This window comes from Cupressus sempervirens, chromosome 5, assembly GCF_028749045.1.
Source record: "Cupressus sempervirens isolate cs-2001-9-10 chromosome 5, ASM2874904v1, whole genome shotgun sequence".
Taxonomy (NCBI): domain Eukaryota; kingdom Viridiplantae; phylum Streptophyta; class Pinopsida; order Cupressales; family Cupressaceae; genus Cupressus; species Cupressus sempervirens.
The window spans coordinates 343208814-343233081 of NC_143122.1; the positions used below are offsets into that span (position 1 = coordinate 343208814).

A 24268-nucleotide genomic window follows, 5' to 3' on the forward strand; every position below is an offset into this window, starting at 1 on the left:
CTAGAATCTAGGTATCTTTTGTTGTAAAATCCACGTATTTATCCAGATTTTCACATAATATTATTTCAAATATTTGCAAGAGGATATAGGAGTTTGTTTCAAAACTAAAGAGAATCCATGGTCATAGACCTTTCATTTTGATTTGATGCAATTTTATCTTGTAAACGCATTCATATTTCTTTCATCTTTTCATGAACTTAATGCATTTTTCTCTTGTTTTGCAAGGAAAATGGAGTAAGGAGAGGCTTGGAAAGCAAGAAGATGACAGCAAGGTCAAGTGAGAAGGATATTCAATTCATATTATCAAAGTGCAATTTCAAAGATCGAGATCAAGATGGAGTTCAAAAAGCAAAAGAAGAAGATTTTCATCAACTTGAATTTCCTCCAGAAATCCAAGTTTACTCCAAAGGATCCAATTACATGGAAAATTCATCATTTCAAGAAGAATCCAAAGAAACGCCAAGTTTACAAGTTCAAGTCATGAAAATGAGAAAATTTCCAAGAAAGAAGAGAAAAAGACTTGAAAGATTAAGCAATTTGGGAATATACCATAACAATTGAAAGCTTGGAAATGTTGAGTATCAAGAGATATTTTCCCATCATCAAATATTGATCAAGTATACAAGATAAGGATGTTGAGGTGGCACCTAGTTGACTTCTAGCAGTCAGAAAATTCCAGTCGCACATGTTTCAATCAAATTATGTGGATGCCAAGTGTACAATTTTTCATTGACTATCAAAAGCTTTGTGGTGCCTTCATGTAATTGGTTGATAGGGTGGCAACCCTAATTAGGGCTTGTGGGAATAAATCTTGACCCTTGATCTTGGCCCTTCATTGTAATTGGATGACTATAAAAGGACAAGGCCTTCTCTTTTGTAAAGTGTTAGGAGGATAGGCAAGAGATTAGATTAGATTAGAGTAGGAGGAGAGTTGATGAAATTATATCCATAATGTTATCAAAGTGATTGATGATTCATTTTTGACCTTCATGGTAGATTACTTAATGTTACTTTGAAGTGTTGCATAGTTTCTTCAAATCCTCTCTTAAAAAAAAAATTCAGTTTCAAGTTGTTGAGATAGAATAGAATTTGTTTAAGTAGTTTAGTTGAATGAAAGAAATTGTGGCTGTGTACTTGCTCGACTCGTATAAAACTAGGCCACTAGCCTCTTGTTGATTGTAAGTGTGTCTTGTGTGATGAGCTAGTGATTGTACTTAATTTCAATTGATATCCAATCTTTAGTTTGCATCCATTAATGGGATTGAAGAGGAGATATTGATTTGAAAACTATTTGAGTATTCCTTAGAAGCTTGCACTAGATGGGTGTAGTAGCTGATAAGTTTGCATCTATAAAGCCCAAGATCATCCATACTTCCTTATTTTCATAGTTAGAAGTAGATGTAGAAGAACTTAAATTTAAGTTCAATTTGAGAGTTCAAGAGTTGGATAGTCAAAATTATAGTTTCATTGCACATTGTAAAGCCTGATCTATATAAGTAAATTGATACCCATTGATTAAACATTATAGGTCCCCTAAGTGATTCCGACAAATCACATTGTTTCACTAGGCGAGTATCCACAAATTGAAGGAATATTGAAGTCATTTCATGATCTTACTTTGCAAGCTTAGCATGAGAAGTGACCTTATTCAAAAGGTGATTGAGTGTTTGGTGTTTCATCTCAAAATACCTAAGTATTCAATTTTGCAAAATTGGTATGGGGTAGTAGCATAAAACTCACATCAACAAGTATGGCATCAAGATGATAAATTGATATCAAATTTTCAAATTCTGAAATTCATAATATTTTTTAGATAGCATATGCATGATATATGGCATCCTAAACTTAAAAGTTAAACCTGTTTTTAGGCAGCACAAAATATATGCAAGGGCTTTGTATGTTCTTTCTCTAAAACTACCTAAACACACACACACACACACACCACCCGACTCAATCCCCCGCGCCCCCCCCCCCCCCCCCCCCCAACAACCCAAAAAAAAAACAAGGAAAAAAAGATCATGTTAGCGTATCATACTTGTACAAATACTTGATCAGCAACTTAGGGTGCTTGCAATGGCTAAAATCCAATTGAGCAAAAGTATGATCAAATTAGTGTATCTAGTAAATGGTCAGGAAGACAAGGTGAAATAGCTTCACTCTTATCGAGAGTTTCCAACATTGGGTTTCTTAAGAGAAAATTCATGTGTCAACCTCTCTTTTATCTGGGATTGGCCTATTTGTTTCCCTAGTTCTCTTCTCTACAAGTACTTGCTAATTTAAGTTCTTAAGTCAACATAAAGTCACATTTTCAGCTAATTAAAAGTATAGTACATGTTCATAATCTATAACAAAATTAGTTTTCATCTCAAGCATAGCGCATGTCTCATACTCACCACATACTTGATCTGCAACTTAGGATGCTAGCAATGACTACAATCCATTAGAATACTCAAATGGTCAAATGGTCTTATTGAAAGTTTCCAACATTGGGTTTCATGTGCAATTGAGCTTTGTTTCCCCATTTTTCTTCTCTGCAAGTACTTCACTGATTTAAGTACTTAAGTCAGAAAAAAAGAGGCATGATTAGCTAATTACAAGCACATTAAAAAAGTTACTTTTCATCTCAAACAAAATAAAGTTTTTTTTTGCTGTTGGTCTTGTGGAGCAAGAAGGGGTGAAACCTGATAAATAGGCATTGTAGGCATTTATACGAGCATGTGTTCAAGTGAAGAACTGGTGTATGGTGTAGATGGTAGCCATTGGGCCATGGCAAGCATCAATTTGCTGCCTAATGCATGTTATTAGGAATTGCATGTAACAATGGATCGTCATATAAGGAAATGTACATTCCTTTGTAAATATCCACATCAATAACAGATCAGGTTTCTAACCAACAAGACTTAAAAGATGGATAAAGACTTGGAAATATCATTATGCTCGATCATTTTTTTATTTAAAAGCCTACTTATCACAGTTCTAACTTTGCCTGCTTCATAGAACTTGACATGAAAAAATATAATTTTTTTAATTAATCTTAAAATAATTCAATTGTTTATGCTGAAGCTAAATCATTACAAAACTGACATTCCAAGATGCTTCTGTTCCATGAGAGGAATTCATACTGTTCCTTTACTGGTAGGTTGGGACTTCCTTTCAAATAAACGATATACGATGAAAGACAAAGCATTAACCAGAAAATTTAAAAATATTTATTCAAAACCCACAGAAGCCATATAAGAAGAAAATATTTTGTCAAGGAGTTGAGGCGATCTTCCTTGTAGCAAGAGGAAATAATTCCACAAACAAACCAAAAATATCAAAGAGAAATAATATGTTTCACCTTTGCGCAAAGCATCATAAGTCTCCTCTGCAATCACACGGGAAGCACCCACCTGCCAATCCATGGGCAGCCACATTATAGTTTGTCCAAGTGTACATGATTACAATAGAGTGGAAAGTACTCTAGAAGAATTAGAAAATAATCCACTATAATTGTAGTAGACCTCTCGACCTCTCTATAGCAGGATATGCAAAATGTTGTGCCTTGCAATTTGTGATTCATACATAATTCCAAGTTCCCACAGTACTATTATGTTCACTGATACAAAAGGACTATAAATTTATATCGCTATATCTTCATCTTGGACAATTCTAATAATATGTATTAAAAAATTAACATTCACCATCAATGTTTCTCCAGACATTGGTTACCAAAACAATCTGTGGCAATATGCTCATCTTGGATAATGCTACAAAACATAAAAAATCATTCTGATGATATGTGCAAAGAATCTATCAATGTCTACTTTTAATATTACTCTAGAATTAGGCTACCAAAAACATCTAAATCTAGAGAGAGTATTTCTTCAATCAATATTTCTTTGAAACATATGATTCATATTAGTATCCACTTAAATATCCTGGCAAATATGTAATTAATTAGATGAATCTAACATTATTACGTGCATATCCATTGGTGTAAGACTTTTAGGAATAACATTAACCATCCCAATGGCATGTGAATTTTCGAAAAAATTAATATCTGAAAAATATCCTTGCTATCTTGTAGACCAAGTAAGAAAGTAATACAGTTCCAATTGTCATAAATCCATCCACTGTTCGATTCAGCAAGGGATGGCCCATATCCACAAATACTCCCAAAGTAGGTGACTTCACATTAGCAGAAACTGTTCCATACGGCATCTTGTAGTATTTTCTGCAAACAGTGAGATTCAAAAACTCCCAACATCAACATTCATGAATACTAAATGTCAAGATGAATTCCTAAAGAGACTCAATAAAGTTTCCACACCAAATACAACAAAAAGAATAGAGTGAACACAAGGAATCTCAAAGCCAAATCTCAAGTATAAAACCTTAAAAAACCTAAAATTTAAAGGTTGAAACTAAACACAACCACTCCAAATTCATTTATATAATATTTGTGATTTCCATAAAGAGAATATTTTATCCCAATGAAAGATGAAAAGATAATTGTTTTAAGTTTTAACACTTCTGTCCAATTTAGAGCATTTATAACTTGACAATGAAACAGATCTTCTCCAAACATGTTTTCCTTGAATTACTGGGAGAAAAAGAAGGAATAAGTTACTTATTTTTTACCAAGTTATAAGAATAATATGATATCAAAAAATTGTCATAAAAACTAGGTCACAAAATTATCACAGTTTACATAGAAAACAGTAAAACAGGCACATACCAATCATGAATGCCATTATTCTGACCAGGTTCATGCCACAATAAGGACTCCTCTAAGCTGAAGTAGTTGCAATAATGTGGGCCCAACTTGATGAGGTTGGGTAGAAGTAATGAGTGCATACTGATGAAGCATATACATCTCTGGAACGGCTACTACACCAAATGCAATTCTATGTTTGATAGTGGATACCCCATGCATTAATAAGCCATGTTGTGTGCAAATGCTTTACCCAAAATAATAATCAAAAATGAAAAATTATGATGTTGTTGGAAAGTGAAATCAAATGTTGATAAGAATACAAATTTGCATTAAATATATCAAAAACTAGCTCAACCCAAACTGTTAATAGTTCTCAAGGAAGGGAAGGAAAACTGAGCAGAATCAATTGAACCCCTTGCCAGGAAGTTCCCAAGCTTGACAGGAATTGTGAAATTTCATAATGAGTCTAGCATACACAATTGACTTACCATTGTTTTGGGACAGACTTTTGCCACATACCAAGTAAACTCAGAAATTTCAGCTTGCCAAAACCATTTCTATGGACCAAAATAGCTTTCAAAATTCAATCTAAAGAGAAGACTAGAGCAAAAACACATGCAAATAGTTTCCCGTTTGGGATTTCCAAAACACACTTTAACTATTCAGATTGTAATCTTGCTTCATCTAATAGCTATTTTGCAATAAGCAGTAGCTGCATTAATAAAATTGTTGGACAAGCTAACATTCATTCTCAGGAACAATCTGTGGCTGGTGATCTATTCCACAACTAAGCCACTTACCCTTACATGATGCAGCTTCAAGATCATTCGAGAAGTCAATTTCAATTCTAGGACACTCCTCCAAGGTACATTCATGTTAAAGATGGATTACAACAGCATATTCATAATTTTGATCAATCTAGAACAATGTTATACAAGGACACATCCCCTTGAACCCCGGCATTCACAAGACAAGGATGTCCCCAAGACGGGGATGGGGAGGAGGCATCCCCCCACCACTGCACAGCCAATACTCCTGGATAGCATGGCATCCCCAGAACTGACATGTGGATGCCCAAGCATCCCTCCACCGTCTCAAGCATGTATGTGTGTCACCATTGACAGACGGCCATAAAAGTGAGCTAAAAAAATGCAAGTTTATTAATTTTATTCAAGCATGCCAATTTTGGGAGAAAATGCTTCAAAAATGAAAAATCCTAAGGCCGTGACGCAAGAGGGAAAATGTGCTTGGCACAAAAAGCTCTACCCCTCAACCCCACTTTGTATTGTGATAGGGAGTGCCCCTATGCGCTACCCTAAGACCACACCAGGGGCATTGCCCATTTTTCCCTACTACGGGTTGCTGCCCCAAAATCCCCACTTTTGAATTCAAAGACAAAAGAAGAAATTGATGGGGAAATCATGTCAAATCAAGTTGATATTTTCATACCCACTTTACTAAGTTTTAGTGATGAGGAGTTTTCCTTGATGAATGATTAGAGGCCTCCCCTCACTACATTTTGACATTTTGTACTTGTCTAGGGATCATGTTACTAATCGTAATCATCTTTACGATATTTATTTATTTTTTGATGAATAGTTACCTTTTCTATTAGTAAAATATACTTAGTTTACAATTCACAAAAAAGGGGCCGGGGGATATAAGATCACCCCGCGAAAGAGTTCAATCGGCCGAAGCCAGACTAAAAACACGGTCACAGCCGGAATCAGAAGCTATTCATCAAAAAAAAAATATAAGGCATCCTCAAGTTGCCAAAGCAATGCCAGCCGAGGGTGGTGGATCATCTTTATCTTGAAAACCCTAATCATCTTTAGGATTAGGGGACGGGCTAGGAACAATCCAGCCATCATCACCAGCAGCAGCAACAGTGAGAGCCTTCGCATCTTTAACCTCTAGCCGTGAAGGAGAAATCGCCAAGTCTAGGCGAGCCCACTTCCCTGAGTGAGCACAATGGGAACCAGGAGGAGGAGCCGGGGACCAACCAGTACCACCATGAGGTGGGGAAGCTGAGCGGCCTCCATCCGCCATCACCACCACTAGGAGAGTAGTGGCGGGAAGCCTGGGAGCGCAGGGTGTGTGAGTGGCGGCCAGAGGAGTGGCGCCGAGGACGGCGGCCGCGAGGCGTCGAGGTCTCCGCTAAGGCATCTAGAGGAACTTTGGCGACAGTACAAGGAGCATTGCCCCAGTGATTGAGCAGCTCCTGCAGGTGAGCAACTTCGAGTGCAACTTTATTAGCTTGCACCTAAATCTGCATAATTACATTATTACAAATGCCAAGAGAAAGACTCAGATCTGAATGGCTTGAAAAATTCATGAATCCAGTGCCAATAATTCTGAGCATACTTGCAAAACCAAAAAATATGCAAGAAAGACTCTGGTTGTCCACAAAAGGGGCATCTAGGGTTAGGAACCCCAATGTGTTTGAGCCAAGGCCCCAGGGGAAGACCTTGGAAGGCCAGGCACCAAGCAAAATGCGCAATCTTGGGTTCAATTATAGCATTCCATATGGTGTCAAAGCGTTTTCTCCATTGAGAAAGGGAAGATTGCAAATGCCATTTGTGGCTTAGCGTATCCAACATGGGAAGATGAGGCGAAAGCCATTTGTAGCCCAAACTTGGCTTGTAATTAGAAAAATGAGTGGCAGGAAACCACCTCCAATCAAGCCACCAAGGGCGAACAGACTGAATCCCCACTTTATGAACTACGTGAATAGGGATGGAAGAAAGCAGAAGGTCAAAAGTCTGCCGATCTGAATAGACAAGGCAGTACTGTACTTGTATAGCTTCTCAGAACCTGAAACTCATGGTGACCCATGAAAAGAGGTCCTTTGGAGTTCTGATACCACGTTTGAAAAAATGCAAAGCACTGGCCCCTTGAGCCTTGGCAAGGGGAGTACCCTGAATGGCAAACAGGGGAGACCACCATATGTTATGCTGATTCAAGGAGAGGCCATTGCGGAATTCATCTCCAGCCCATCGAAGCCAAGGCTTAACAGCCTCCTAGGCTTTCCAGATGCTCTTGATGACGAAGGAGCCCTGAATGACCACGGGCTCATGCATAATGAGAAGGGTTTGGAAACCAATCCCCTTCCAACCAAGCCTGTTGACAGGGAAGCCGGAAGAAATGCAGTGCCAAACCAGAATCTTCCAAGCTTCATCTCCTGAGAGAGCCCTAATAATCCATTTTGCACAAAGAGCAAGGCCTTGTCTCCGAGTGGAAAGCAAGCCAAGACCACCGGACTCTTTTGGGAGACAACAGAAATCCCAAGCCATTCTGTGAAAGCCATGGTGATCAAAACCAGAGGCCCAGAGAAAATCCTTGGGCAATCTTTCCAGCTTCATGTAAGAAGCTTTGTCTCCGAGTGGAAAGCAAGCCAAGACCACTAGACTCTTTTGGGAGACAACAGAAATCCCAAGCCACTCTGTGAAAGCCATGGTGATCAAAACCAGAGGCCCAGACAAAATCCTTGAGCAATCTTTCCAGCTTCATGTAAGAAGCTTTGGATGGAGCCCAGCAAGAGGAGTAATACACATGAGTGGCCGCAAGAATCTTAGAGCAGATCTAGAATTTTTCCGCGAGGGAGAGCGGCTTTGTGATCCAATAGTTGAGCATTTTGCTAATCTTAGCCAGCACAGCATTCCAAAGTTCCACAAGCAACGCTTGGAATGTAAAAGGAATGCCAAGAAAGCGAAAGATTTATTCGTGAGCAACCCATTTCCACTCAAACTGGCTAAGCCAAAGTGGAGCTGGCAAAAAGGACTGGCGGAAGCAGAGCATTTTATGCCATTGAATGGCAGAACCAAAAGCTTGACAAAAGGTGTCCAGGCAACTTAAAGCATTATTGATGTTTTCTTCATCCTCTAAAAGAGTGAGAAAAGAATCATCAGCAAAGTGTCCATTGACTAATTGGGAGGAAGATTCAAGCAAGGAAATGCCACAAACCAATCCTGAGGACACAGAATGCGCAAGTAAATATCCAAAACCTTCCGCAACAAGGACATAAAGCGCAGGAACTAGCGGACAACCTTGTCTGATGGAACGAAAAAGTCCAAAAGCCTCCGATTGCGAATTGTTGATGGTAATGCAAGCATTAGCATCCCCAAAGAGCATCTTCACAGACTAAAGGAAGTTGGGGCCAAAACCCAGAGCCTAGAGCATAGCCAAGATGAAGGGCCATTCAATGCGATCATAGGCTTTAGCAAAATCTATCTTTAAGAAGATGGCCTTCTAATTGGACTTGTGAGCCCATTCCATTCCCTCCCAGATAGCAATGATGTTGTCAAGAATATATCTGAACTTGATGAATCCAGTTTGCTCTGGTCGCACAATTAAGGGCAACATGTGCCTGATTTTGAGAGAGAGTACCTTGGCAATGATCTTGTATGACACATTCAAAAGGGTAATGGTTCTCCAATTACATATATCCTCTGGATCACCAACTTTAGGTATGAATTCGATATTTCCTTTGTTTATAATGGCTCCTAAGCTTTTAGAGTGATAGGCTTCAAGATAAACTGTGCAGATCAAGACCTATATGCTCCCAGAGGTGTTTGTAAAATTCACAAGGGAACCCATCACACCCAGGGGACTTGTCATCTGCCATGGAGTAGACCGCCTCTTAAAGATCTTGGGGAGAAAGAAGTTGCTCACAGAAAGCACGTTGCACAACTGCTAGACGATTTGGAGTAACAGAAATACACTTTCTGAGAGCTTCCTCCTGAGCAACCGAATTTCCCTGCGAAGCAAACACGTTCTCATAGTGATGAACAAATGCTTGCAAAATGGCGAGGAGACTAGACAGAACAGCAATTTCCTTGTTTGATTTTTTTAATCCCAACATTGGTATGACGAGCACGAAGAGCCTGAAAAAACTCCTTTGAGGCTTTGTTTGATTTGGGCTCCCCGCGCAACATAATTATCAGCAATTTGTTTGTCATGGCAAAGCTTGTCAAGCTGAATTTGCAAGTCCACATTAAAGGGATTGAGGGTGAGGGCCTCAGAGGCTTTTTTGAGGGCAAGCGTGCTAGCTTCACATGACCGTTTACGGAACATAGCCAATTGTTGCCCATAAATGCACAAGAACCGAGCAGTTATGGTAATGGCACCATTCCACCATTGAATCAAACCCCTTTGAGAATGCGGACGTGGCTCCAAGTTCCAAACACATAGGATGTGCGAAATGGTGGAAACATGCATCAGCACAGACGTGTTGAGGAAGAACTAAGACTTGGCCACCTTTGGTACAGCTATTTGCCAAGAAATGACAAAATAAATGGGGTAGTGGTCAGATAACGTCACATCTGGCAAGGGAATGACAAGCAAATCTCGATCCTCAGAAAAAGAGAAAAAAGATTGTGCAGTGATCATAGCACGATCAAGGCGTTTTAATATGCGGTCAGAGCTAGCTCGAAAGTTGGACCAAGTGTGCCAAACCCCACTATCCTAGCGTCGGTTAGTATTGGGATCAAAAAGCCCCAATTTATTGCGCATGTAATACCAGGCTTGTCTTTCCCCAGCTGTCCAACGAAAAGGTAGAATATCGTCTTTGCCAGAGGCCACTTCAACCATATTAAAGTCCCCACACATAACCCAAGTAGCTGGAGGCAAGTTGTTAGCCAGCCAAGTCCACATCTGGGATCTTTTCACAACATCATTGGAAGCATAAACATTAATGACTCCAAAGAATGATTGTTAATGGAAAGCAAAAGCCAAATAATTCTATGCGTGGGGTCAGAACCGTGCGAAATAACAGCAGAATGAAGGCGAGGCAACATGAGAGTAACTACACCACCTCGGCCAACTTCGTGCTTGGAAGAAAACATCACGCCATCCTGCCAAATTACGCAGCATGCCAAAGCAAGCATGAAACCAGAAATTTTAACTTCTTGAAAATAAAGAAAATCTAAATTACCAAGTCTATCACGGACATCCCAAACATAGTACTTTCTGGGGAGGTCTGTGAGACCTCGAAAATTTCATGATAGGAAGTTCATGAGAACTCTTCCATATCATCTTCGTCTTCAAGAGAGGAGTAGCTATTCTGCAAGAAGGTAGAAAATAAAATAAGATATATTTCATTTGTCATTTTGGCAATTTTATTTAGAATTCTAATTTTTTATTAGTAATTTGATATTGAATGTTCAAGTATTTAGTAATTGGCATTTGCAATTTTTCTATTTTACTTTTTATATTGTTATTCATCTTTTCATGACTTGCATTTCAAATAGTGTAACATGGACACCAAAGGACGTTGGAATGGGTTTTCGGGACAAGAGAAAAGAAGGGCTTCAATTTGGGAATGAGAGGGTGACGACGGTGGGGTGTCGTGGAGGGCGGGTGTTGTAATATACTATAAATATAGTACTTGAAATGTTAGTTATGAAATTATGCGATAGTATAAGAATTAATAATACCAAATACTTTAACATGGAAAAATTGCATCATAGTAACATAGCCAATACAAAATACAATAGACTATACATGAACATTGAACATTTGAATTTTTCATTTTGAACAATTAATATCAAACTACCAAATACTATTGAAAATTCCGATTATTAGCAAATAAAAGTTTTTTTTAATATAACTTCAAAATATCATAAAGATGATTACAATGAGTAACACGATATCAAAACAAGTACAAAATTGTGTCAAAATGCAGCGAAGGGAGGCCTCTAATCATCAACCAAGAAGAACTCCTCATTACTAGAACTATTGGACTCATCGTAGTCAAGCTCTGCCAAAGAAACACCAGCAAGCACTAGATGCATAGCTTTTGCAATCTCATTCTCGTTGATCTATGATGACCCTAATAAAAATATTAAAAATTTCAAACTTTTATTTTCATATTGGCTTTGTACAACAATGAGAGACACCCAGGTGTCCCATGGACATCTCGAGGTATTCTAAACATCCTCGTGTCTCAACAGCGCGATAGTGGCATGAGGGGAGTGGTGGGGGGGACTTGGGAACACCATGTCTTCATTTTGGACATCCTTAATCTAGTTGTGTGGGGTTTGGGGGGAAGTCACTATTTTACATTGCTTTCAAGTACAATATGTACAGTATATGGTATATATAACATTACCACCTTGTCATCCCGAAATTGAGACCCTTTATCCCTTGTCTTGGAAACTTCTCTCCCCTCCCCTTGTTCCCTAGACCTTGTGTAACACTGGTCTAGAAATCAAACATAGAATCTACTCAACTGTAAGTTCCTCTATGATTGAGATAATTATCCCATTATAATGGGATTCAAATTATCCCTAATGTGCATTTATAGAGAAATAGGAACATATTATATATGTATTTTGCATACCAAGACCAATTGAAATATAGAAACAACAGAGAATTTGAAATTGGACCTACTATCATTGATATAATTGGACCCAATCTTCATAAATGTTCGCTTACCAATAGGTATATGCATTTCTAAACAAATGGGAAGGACACATGTGTACGTTATACAACAAAAGTAGTTGAAATATAGAAACACTTCATCATAGAATGTCCACCGTAAAAAATATGAGTCAAGTATAAGACCTTAAGAGTTTTGATGTTTTGACATCTTTAAGAGGCATGAATAAATAATCTAGGGAAATTTATGATCCATAGTGGGGATATACGATCTATTTTTAACAATCTAGAAGTCCCAAGAAGCAAACTAACAATTGGTACAAGAATCCTTCTTGGAGAATGGGAACCTCTCGGCGCGATGGTGGCATGACGATAGTAGTGGGGGGGTTTGGGAACACCATATCTTCATCTTGGACATCCTCGATCTAGTTGTGTGGGGGGTTTGAGGGGACGTGTCCCCATGTTACATTGATTTCAAGTACATTATGTATAGTATATAGTATATATAACTTTGCCACCCTATCATCCCTAAATTGAGACCCTTCATCCCTTGTCACGGAAACTTGTCTCCCCTCCCCTTGTTCCCTAGACCTTGTGTAACACTGGTCTAGAATTCAAATATAGAATCTACTCAGTTCTGTAAGATTCTCTATGATTGGGATAATTGTCCTTTTATAATGGTATTCAGATTATCTCTCACTATGTACATTTATAGAGAAATAGAAACATAGTATATATGTATTTTGCATAACAGGATCAACTAAAATATAGAAACAACAGAGAATTTGACATTGGACCTACTAACGTTGATATAATTGTCCAATCTTGATAAATTTTAGCTTGCCACTAGGTATGTGCATTTCTAAACAAATGGGAAGGACATGGGTACTTTATACAACAAAAGTAGTTGAAATATAGAAACACCTCATCGTAGAATGTCCACCTCAAAAAATATTTGAGTCAAGTATAAGACCTTAAGAGTAGATCCGACGTTTGACATTTTTAAGAGGCATGAATAAATAATCTAGGGAAATTTTTGATCCATGGTGGGGTTCCAAGTTCTATTTTTAACAATCTAGAGGTCCCAAGAAGCAAAATAATAATTGGTACAGGAATCCTTCCTGGAGAATAGGAATCTTTACTTTTTAGAACAGTAGAAATGAGCGGGTGGAAAAGCTGGAGAGTTAGATATTGACCTACCATCTTAGACTTTTTTTTATCTCCTAAGAATCATTTGTAATTTTTCAATTTTTGTCATTTTTTCATTTTTGTTAATTTATATTTATTTTAACTCTTAAATTGAATGAGCTAAATATAAAATTCATGAGACCACTACCTTTCATAAATTTCAGAGCTTAATCTTTAAGCTTATATTGCACTATTAAATTCATGGACACAACCACTCTAAAATAATCCACCTACTAAATATTTTAAGCAGCCCCCACCATCAACCCTAGAATACGTGCAGCCCCTCTGGATACTTAAGACAGCTATAGCATCTGTAGCCCCCTGAACCACTTAAACTTATGAACATAATTTAAAATGGTATTGCATTTTAAGTATACTTTCTGAGACGTATACTTCGTCATAAGGGTAGGAAAAATCTGTTGAGAACTATATCCAAAAAGAAATAGACTACAACCCACTTAAACTAAAATTTAAAAGAAATTAACTAGTCCTTAAAGAGTAACAAGAATGCTTACATCACAGAGATTCGGATATCTATTTGACTCATAAAAGTGGCAAAGTTTGAATGGCTTCCAAAAGCAACTCATGGGAACAGAAACCATTGAGAACCCTGCTATAAGTGGATACGTCAAGGATTCCATCATAGCTGTAAACCCATATAACTTCACTATAGTTAAAACACAGTTGTGTTTAATAATTAAAGATGGGTAAAATTTCCTAGGATCCTTTTGTGATTGTAGCTAGGTCGACACAGAGCTTTCTAAAACGCATACATGCAAGCATGGATTAACTGAATGAAAGGCTGCAAGCAAATGAGCAGCAAGAAATCAATGCAAAAGTTCAAAAACCTCATAAATGCAAGTGGGTAGTACTGTTAAGTATGAATTTTAGTATAGCATCAGAGATTCCATCATGGGTATAACCATAAACACAAACTACTCTAGTCTTGTTAAAATGCAGTAATGTACTTCAGAACAACCCAAATAACTTATGATTCCCAATCATATTTCGTAAATGGTAGCTAAATGGATTGAAAACAAGAAAAATTACGTAAGCATAGTCTTAATCATCTTACCTAAACGGCTACAATCAAATGAGCAGCAGAATGTCAATGCCAAGGGATCAAAAAACTTAAAAAACAACAGGTCCCTAATTAATGCAAGAGTAGTTTCAAACGTAGCTGTATGCAGCAAGTATATATACGAACATAATATTTAAAAAAAAGGTCAATCCCCTTACCTGAAAGACTGAAATCGAATGGGCAGCGAGTACAACAATAAGAAAAAGATTAGAAACTTCACGAAAAAGCAAGCGACGATCAGTGCCAATGAACTAGAAAACTAGTATCACTTCGAGGAGACATGATAAAGCACTGAAAATCGTATCTGCCAGCACAACGATCCGTTGATGGGAATGTAAGGGGACGCGTGTGGGGAGAAGGTTGGGACATGTGTCATAAATATCTATATAGAAATTAGATTTTCTCAGTTATAAATATCTAACCTATATACAAATTATATATGGAAGTGCGCTTAGTAATTAAAGAACCTTGGAAAGCTCGATTGAACGCTTTGGGCAAACAAGTGCCACTAGTGGTCAGGCCTCCAATTTGATGGTTGTAGTGGTTGTTTTTGTACTTCTGAATTGTGTATAGGCTGCAAAATTGTAGGTTGAATGAATTGATATTCTAAATTTTCAGAGAACCCTCAATATGACAACTAATAAGTTTATTACTAAATCATCCAAAACAATTTAGTATTTTTTTAAATACATAAATGTGATTTATTAGCATGCATGATAAATATATATTATTTTATATTTATATGTTTCTATTTTTTCCTTTATATTTAGATATGTTGTTATTTTGATGATTGCATATTTATATTAATTTAGAAACTTGTTGAAATAAAATATAATAGATTTTAAAATTTTATTTACAATAATTTACAATGTTAGATATGTATTTTTATAGTATTTTTTGTTAATTTTATTAATTTAAATTTTTCTTAAAGTAACATATATGATTTTAGAAACATGCTTCTTTTATTTCAAATTTTTGTGTATATTATTAATTTATAATTACTAGTTATTTATTTTTAAAAATGTGTATGTTATTAATTAATATTTATTGTTTTCTAATTTATAAAATATTTAAATATAATATGATATTTAAATTAGTAGTGGCACATTGACACCGTTAGAATGTATTGTAATAGAAACAGTCATTAAATATTATAATAATGAATATATATATATATATATATAGAAAATTAAAGCTAAAAAGATAGATATATAATTATATAATATTTTAGTATTATAATATGTATTAGAAAATAATATAATATAAATTATGTTAAACATTATTTTTTACCGTGCAATATATAGAGTAAAATATTAAAAGAAATGTAATATATAGCTTGCTAATATTAATCATTAATAAATAAATAAATTTTAAATGGTAATATTTAAAATTTTAAATAATAATGTTAAATTTTAAATTAAGGGTGCTTGTATTTCGATTTTACTATTATGATTTTTTAAAATATGAATATAGAATTAAAATTTTAAAAAGAGACTATGAAATATACATTTTTAAAAAAATTATGTTGTGTTTTAAAGAAGAAATATTGACATTAAAACAATAAATTACTTGTTGATGGTTATAGGAAAAATAATAGAAGATATGGTCTTCAGTTTATTAATAGTAGTTTGTGAATGTAATAATTATGTATATATCTATATTTATCAATATATTGTGAAAATCTTGTCGTTAAAAATGCAATATGGTGGGAGCTTCAAGAAAAGGGGTCCTACCAAATGAATTAAAAATATTGCATATAATTGGTTGATATGTTCAAAATTAATGCACTCATCAGACATAGTGAATGCAATAGTAGTAAGTACATTGCCTAACGCCAAGGAAAAAGAAGCAGCTAATTTGATAATTAGTAAATGAATGATAGATTTTAAAGCGTAACGCTAGTACATGCCATTTAATTAATAGTACAAAAAATTATAAACTAATATTTATTTTAAATGATAATTATAATTTTATTTAGAATAGTAAATTACATTATAGAAATGAGAACATACAATAATAGGTGTGCATTATGCACAATCAAGTATGTGTGTTCTACTTGTTTGAATAACACAGTAAAAATAATAAATTAATTTGTTTCTACCTCAATTTAACTAGATTGATTTAAAAAATGACATAACTTTGACTTGTACTTAATGAACAATAATATTTCAGAATGCAAAAGGACGTTTTTACAATAAATTAATAGAAATTTGTTTAAAGTAAAGTAAGTGAATAATTTAAAATACTCATTAAATCAACATGTATAAATTAAAGTAATAAATCTAATTTGAAATGAATATTCTTAATATTTAATATAATATATAATCAATATTCTATATCCTTAATAGAAAAAAATTCCACCAAGAAAATTAACAAAAGAGAAAATCTCAAATAATGTGGACTCAAGATACAAATTTAAAATCAATAAAACTTCTAATTTATATGGGAAAAAAAATCTTTTCTTTCATGGTAATGCCTTTTGATAAAATTGAAACTAGTTTAGATTTAGAAATATTTTTGACACTTATTATATACTATATAATACAATCAATTTAAAAGAAAATTTTCTAATACAAATATGACTTCATTAACGCACCTATAAGACAAAAACATTTCAACTAATAAAATTTAAGATAAATAAGTTTTTTATAAACAATTTTTTTTCCCTAACTATAGTTTATTTTACATGAATAATAATACACTATTGTGATTGGTGGAGTCTTATTAACTAATTGACAATAGCCAATACAATAGTATTTGCCTTAAGTCAAGTACTAAAAAATACACATTTGAATAGAGATAAATTATTATAAATTTTACTATAGAAGTACAACTCATTACACTTTTTGTACAAATTGGCATTGATATATTTACAATGATGCAATGGCGAGCTTGGAATAAGAAAATATTTTGTATAAACATCCCTCAATCTAACAACACCAAGAAATATATAAGGCACAAAATTTAACCAATAATTTAGCTGGAGTAGTACTGGGATGGGTGACCTCCCGGGAAGTCCCGGTGCTTCACCCCTGTGAGCATCACCTAGATCCAATGAGTGCTACGTGTTCCATTTATTCTCATGAGAGATGGATTCATGTTGAATCACTACTCATGAAATATGGGTCATCGAGTTTGACTCAAAATCACACAGTTAAATCCTGATATTCACATCACAATTTGACTAGCTGTGGAAATCATGTCCTACTTATCAATTTAGCTAATGCTTTACTTCCTTGTTACTCCCTGCCTTTTAAAAGGTAGAGACTATTGTTCTTGTATGAATTAAAACCATTAATCCTCCTTTCATACTTTTCCGATCATAAGCAAAAAGGAATATATTGTATGGTTCATAGTAGTTAGATATCTCTAATTTTTAAGTTTATTCGAATTTTCTGATTTTCCTATTCATTCTCTTTATTTTCCCAGTGGTTTTATTAGTATTCTTTTTGTTAAATAACAAATAAAAAAGAAAAGTGAGTACATTTTTTTAATCAAAATAGTTGTAAAGTTTTTGTAGTGTCATGTGCGAGGAGGAGCCTTCAGCACATTTTCGAAGGTATTGGAGAGGAAAGCTGGCAAATGGCACGCTTAAATATTTAGTATCCTTGTTATCATTATTGTTATTAAATGTCGCATTAAAACTGTTGGTTTGGGTGGATGCAGTGTTAAAAGCAAGGATGCACGGGACTGGATTTTGTTTGTCTTTGCGGTTTGTTGAGGAGATCGTGCAGATTTCTAAATGTTGTAGGCTTTCTTGTGGTCTTCTCTGAGGCATTTGCATTTGTCTAGAGATCTCTTAAAGGTAGGAATCAACACTTCCAGTTATAGTCAATTTTTTTGAGATTTATTTTTATTTTTCAGTTTTCGAAATATTTGACACGAGACAAAGTTTTTGAGTATGTCTAGGGTTCGAATCTGGACAATGATAAGAAGCGTGGTAGTTTCATTTGATTTATTTTTGCAAGAGCTAGAGTACAAGTACTTTTGGGATTATCCTCATTGCGATCCTTTTTTTTTGGTATCAGGTATTGAAATTTTTTTTTGTTTGAAATGTAGTTGTAAATGAGAAGGTTAGGTAAAATCTCATGTGTAAAGATGTCAAATTTTTCATTTTTTCATTTTTTCTTGAGAAACTCTTTTCAGTACCGAAGACTTTGGGTTGAATTGCTCAAAAATTCTTCAAATACCGCAGTTTTTCATTAGGGATTTGTTAGTCCCTGACTTTTAAAAGGTAGGGAACTATTGATTTTTTTTACTGCCCATCTATTAATTTTTAGTGATCAATTATTCTATTTCCAAAGTTATATGCTTCTATATTTTTAAATCTATTTATGAAAACAAAAATCCCTTTTTTCAATTGGCTAATGACTATTTTTCTAGGGAGAAAATTCATTTTTTTCCAACAAAAATACAAATATTTTCTAACAACGTTATCATGCATTAATGAATGCATTAATTACAACTTTATATTTTCTTTTTTTTTTTTCTTTTTTTTTCTTTTTTTAATGCGCCTGGTAAACTTTTTAACGTGACCGGTAGCGCTGGCGCGACACGCCCACCGGTACCACCAACACTTTGACCTGGAGCTATGAACCAGTGAGGCCACAAACGGGGGACCTCATCCCCATGAGATTTGAACCTGGATGGCAAGGATAACAATGCAACAACTTAACCATCACAACATGCCACTATTGGCAAAAGGGTTTGTGGTAAACCTAGTGTGACTCGAACTGGAGTTGATGCGTAGCACCGGGATCATTAGCCTAACACTATGCCTCATGACTCGCCTTCACACCAACTCGGCTACTCACTCACCCTTCAAAAGGGTTTTTGGTAAACCTAGTGTGACTCGAACCGGAGTTGATGTGTAGCATCGGGATCATTAGCCTAACACTACGCCTCACGACTCGCCTTCACACCAACTCGGCTACTCACTCACCCTTAAAAGGGTTTGTGGTAAACCTAGTGTGACTCGAATCGGAGTTGATGCGTAGCACCGAGATCATTAGCCTAACACTACGCCTCACGACTCGCCTTCACACCAACTCGGCTACTCACTCACCCTTTAAAGGGTTTGTGGTAAACCTAGTGTGACTCGAACCGGAGTTGATGCATAGCACCGGGATCATTAGCCTAACACTACACCTCACGACTCGCCTTCACACCAAATCGGCTACTCACTCACCCTTAAAAAAGGGTTTGTGCTAAACCTAGTGTGACTCGAACCGGAGTTGATGCGTAGCACCGGGATCATTAGCCTAACACTACGCCTCACGACTCGCCTTCACACCAACTCGGCTACTCACTCACCCTTAAAAGGGTTTGTGGTAAACCTAGTGTGACTTGAACCGGAGTTGATGCGTAGCACCGGGATCATTAGCCTAACACTACGCCTCACGACTCGCCTTCACATCAACTCGGCTACTCACTCACCCTTAAAAGGGTTTGTGGTAAACCTAGTGTGACTCGAACCGGAGTTGATGCGTAGCACCGAGATCATTAGCCTAACACTACGCCTCATGACTCGCCTTCACACCAACTCGGCTACTCACTCACCCTTTTAAAGGGTTTGTGGTAAACCTCATGTGACTCGAACTGGAGTTGATGCGTAGCACCAGGATCATTAGCCTAACACTACGCCTCACGAATCGCCTTCACACCAACTCGGCTACTCACTCACCCTTAAAAGGGTTTGTGGTAAACCTAGTGTGACTCGAACCGGAGTTGATGCGTAGCACCAGGATCATTAGCCTAACACTACGCCTCACGACTCGCCTTCACACCAACTCGGCTACTCACTCATCCTTTAAAGGGTTTGTGGTAAACCTAGTGTGACTCGAACCAGAGTTGATGCGTAGCACTAAGATCATTAGCCTAACACTACACCTCACAACTCGCCTTCACACCAACTCGGCTACTCACTCACCCTTTTTAAAGGGTTTGTGGTAAACTCGAACCGGAGTTGATGCGTAGCACCGGGATCATTAGCCTAACACTACGCCTCACGACTCGCCTTCACACCAACTCGGCTACTCACTCACCCTTAAAAGGGTTTGTGGTAAACCTAGTGTGACTCGAACCAGAGTTGATGCGTAGCATCGGGATCATTAGCCTAACACTACACCTCACGACTCGCCTTCACACCAACTCGGCTACTCACTCACCCTTAAAGGGTTTGTGGTAAACCTAGTGTGACTCGAACCGGAGTTGATGCGTAGCACCGGGATCATTACCCTAACACTACGCCTCACGACTCGCCTTCACACCAACTCGGCTACTCACTCACCCTGAAAGGGTTTGTGGTAAACCTAGTGTGACTCGAACCGGAGTTGATGCGTAGCACCGGGATCATTAGCCTAACACTACGCCTCACGACTTGCCTTCACACCAACTCGGCTACTCACTCACCCTTAAAAGGGTTTGTGGTAAACCTAGTGTGACTCGAACTGGAGTTGATGCGTAGCACCGGGATCATTAGCCTAACACTACGCCTCACGACTCGCCTTCACACCAACTCGGCTACTCACTCAAGTTCATTGGATTTTCAAAAAAAAATGCTTTTTATCTTCCCCCTCACATACTTTGAACAAAAATAATGTCTAATCAATATTAATTATCACAATTCATTTCTCTTATCGAGTTCAAATATAGAGTTAAGTATTTCTTATTTCTTATTTTATATATATTTATTAGTTTTACATTGATGTTTATTTTTGCCAATTGTAAAATGTTATTTCTTTTAAGTTTACACTATGTTTTACTAGCTACTATTTTACAATCTTGCTCTAATTTTTTTTATATCATTTTACAAATTGTTAAATTAAACTTACTAGATATATAAACAAATATTAGACATATTTTTCACAAACTAAGATAAATAAAAATAATTCTTATACAAGTAAAAGTAATTCTTCAAACTTCTTATAAAGAATCTATGACACAAAATAAAATATTTTTAATACAAATATATCAACTTAAATTTGATATATCTTTAGAGGTATTTTTAGGTATTTGTAATAATTATTCTTGATTTTAATTAATAAATCATCAGTCATAATTTTATAAAATTAATATCTCACATAATTATTTGTGTCTTTTAACACATGTCAACATGCAAACACCATTGTCTGCTTAGATTGTGGATATTTCTTTTGCCTTTTGACTTACCAAGTCTACAAAACCTCCCAAATACTTACATTATATCTTAAGGCAAGGACTCAAGCTCGCTTAGAGCTCTTGTTTTCAATAATTTTCAAAAGAAGTTTTAAATTGGCTTTTATATGTCCGGAAAGTTTTTTGATCTGTAAATTGTAATCATTTTTTTTGCTGTTCGACTGAACAATCCAATCGGATTGGTATTTTCTAAGAGGGGAACGAAACTACTTCTCTGTTGCCCATTCCTTTTATAGCTTTGTTCTCTTCCATGTCGATCCTTATTCTCCACTTTTTATCTATCTGTTTACACTTCCATCATTCAGTATTGGGTTCACAAATTCACGAAGCAACCTGCAACCTACGACCTCTATTTTATGTCAACAGAACTTAAATTTCAAAGACTTTATTTTGTATTCTGAAAGTCTTAAACCCTTAGAAAACCCTCAGGTTGTATTAAGACACAAAATAGTATGATAGTGATATTTCAACATGGAGAGGATATTCGTCCCTTCTCACTGCACAAAACAAATCATTGTAGGAGAAGTGTAGTAGCGATTCACTACTTTAGCTGACAAATTCACCTCGTTATTACAGTTTGTAAAAGCCTCCACTATTTACTCACACTTCATGCCTTGCCACCATATTTTGAAACCTACCCTGAATGAGGAAGATAGGGTTTTCTTCCTAAAAGTTGTTCAGAAATATCTACCATGCTTTACCTTACCCTTTTTCAAACCAAGTCAATTTTATTTTACTGCCACAATTTTGGAAACCTTATATATGTGAAGAGAATGAGGAAATTGTGTCCACATATCATTCAATAAGCTACAATTTAAACTAATTATGAGATCATATCAGTGCAAAATACCAAAAAAATTAGTCCTAAGAAATAGAATAAAGCTAAAATAATTTTTTTTAAATATATACTATAACTAAACAATAAAATTATTAAAATAATTATATTTTATAATTTTAAAATTTATAAAATATATTTCTACAATATAAATCTTTAAAAAAAGCCCTTTTTAATGTATTTTATTGCATGTCATTCTAAAATAATGATAACAATTAATCAAAATTCTAGTTTTGATCAATTTTAAATATTAGGATTATAATAATAAAATTGATGCATGGGTATTTTCATAGATAAAATATTACATTTTATTTACACTATTGTCAATTATTTCTATTTGCATTACAACCTTCTCTTTCTTTGTTTCTTTCCACCTAGCTATGCATGTTATTTAAATGTAAAAATAATTATTTCAAAAGGGAAGAAGTTATATTTTGTATAATTAAATTTTAATATTTTAATAGTATTGAACAATGTTCTCTTAAAGTTATTTTGTTTGAAATTACAATTATAATTTATCTCTATCATAGATTACAATTAAGCTTATGAATGCATTACACGTATGATTAGATATAAATTACAAATAGGGTTTGATATAATATCTCATTTATATTGGGCCTTTAGTTTCCATAAATACTTTTGAAATTAAAATTGGCTTATGACTACATTACAAGTATGATTAGATATAAATTACAAATAGGGTTTGATATAATATCTCATTTATATTGGGCCTTTAGTTTCAATAAATACTTTTGAAATTAAAATTGGATTCATGTACAATTAAAATTATAGGTAATTTCACAATAAAGTGTATGAACAATTACCTCTAGTGATGCTTGAATCCTAGCAATGATGGGATTGGTAAAGCTTTGTATTTCTTCCATTGGCCTTAAAAGTAGAGTACCATCTATGCAGTCATTGGCTCCTATCAGGCTATCTCACTAAAAATGTAGAGAGCTTTTGAAAAATGATCTTGATGTCCTGCTCGATAAAAAGGATTAAACAAATATCAGTTTGATAATAACTTTTTAAGAAGAATAAATAAAATTAATACATAAAAAAAATATTGAAATCAAATCAAAAAAACTAATTAAAGTAATATAATACTAGAATCTTGTCTGCAAGAGATTGTTTTCATGTGTCTGAACCAATTTATTTGACAACTTATAGATATAGGTGGTGCACTGATAACACCTCTCCAATGTAAGAAAAAAGATTCTAATGCAGTGCAACCTACTACTACAAAATTTACTCCAGACAACCTTGAGGAGAATGGCATCCTTCCCACCTTAAGAAAAGGTGGGACAAAAGACAGACCCAATGAAGCAGCTATAAATTCACAAAAAAGTATAGATTTAATTGTCAATATCACTTTGAATAAATATAAATATTAGAAATAAAGATGAACGTCAATATAAATAATAAAACTTATACTATCAATTCTACTCACCTAGTTTGAGTTGTCGAGACTCCCTAATAACAATGGTACCCTATTTACTAATTAAAATAACATCTTTTAGTACTTCTGCAGATTGTGGCTATTTTCTCATCAGCCATACTCATTTACTGTTGTCGAGGTTTACTTCCTTCAGCTAGGGCTTGTCCAAATAGCTTACGAATTCAAATAGTGTGACATTTTTTGAGCTTCAAATTTGTTGTGCTATTTTTTTAAACAAGGTTTGTCCCATTGGCTTACAAAGGTAGTGACAGGGTTATGTCATTTAAGATGATAAAGATGCACACAAGATAACATAGAGGTCCTTTTTTGATGTCTAAGATATCCAAATTGTTCTAACACATGCAAGATCTATAACATATTATATAGCCTTTTATTCCATCCATCAATTGTGTCATTCTCACTTAGCTTGCTTAACCTTATGGAGTTACCAAATAGTTTGTGGAACATAATGAA

General features: G+C 35.3%; 1 protein-coding gene across 2 annotated transcripts in view; it reads right to left on the bottom strand.

Annotated features, from left to right (window-relative positions):
• Positions 1-14600, bottom strand: part of LOC149556100 (outer envelope pore protein 16, chloroplastic-like) — a 143907-nt gene extending 129307 nt beyond the window's left edge. The window contains exons 1-3 of one of the 2 annotated variants that reach the window (XM_089830240.1): positions 14504-14600; positions 4090-4216; positions 3341-3392 (exon numbers count right to left, since the gene is read on the bottom strand). In XM_089830240.1, coding sequence (XP_089686366.1) covers positions 3341-3392; positions 4090-4203 — 166 coding nt within the window. In that variant the 5' untranslated portion in view covers positions 4204-4216; positions 14504-14600. Of the gene's footprint in view, positions 1-3340; positions 3393-4089; positions 4217-14339 lie in introns of both variants that reach the window. The other variant, XM_089830241.1, reaches the window with a different exon arrangement.
• Between the last annotated feature and the right edge of the window lie 9668 nt (positions 14601-24268).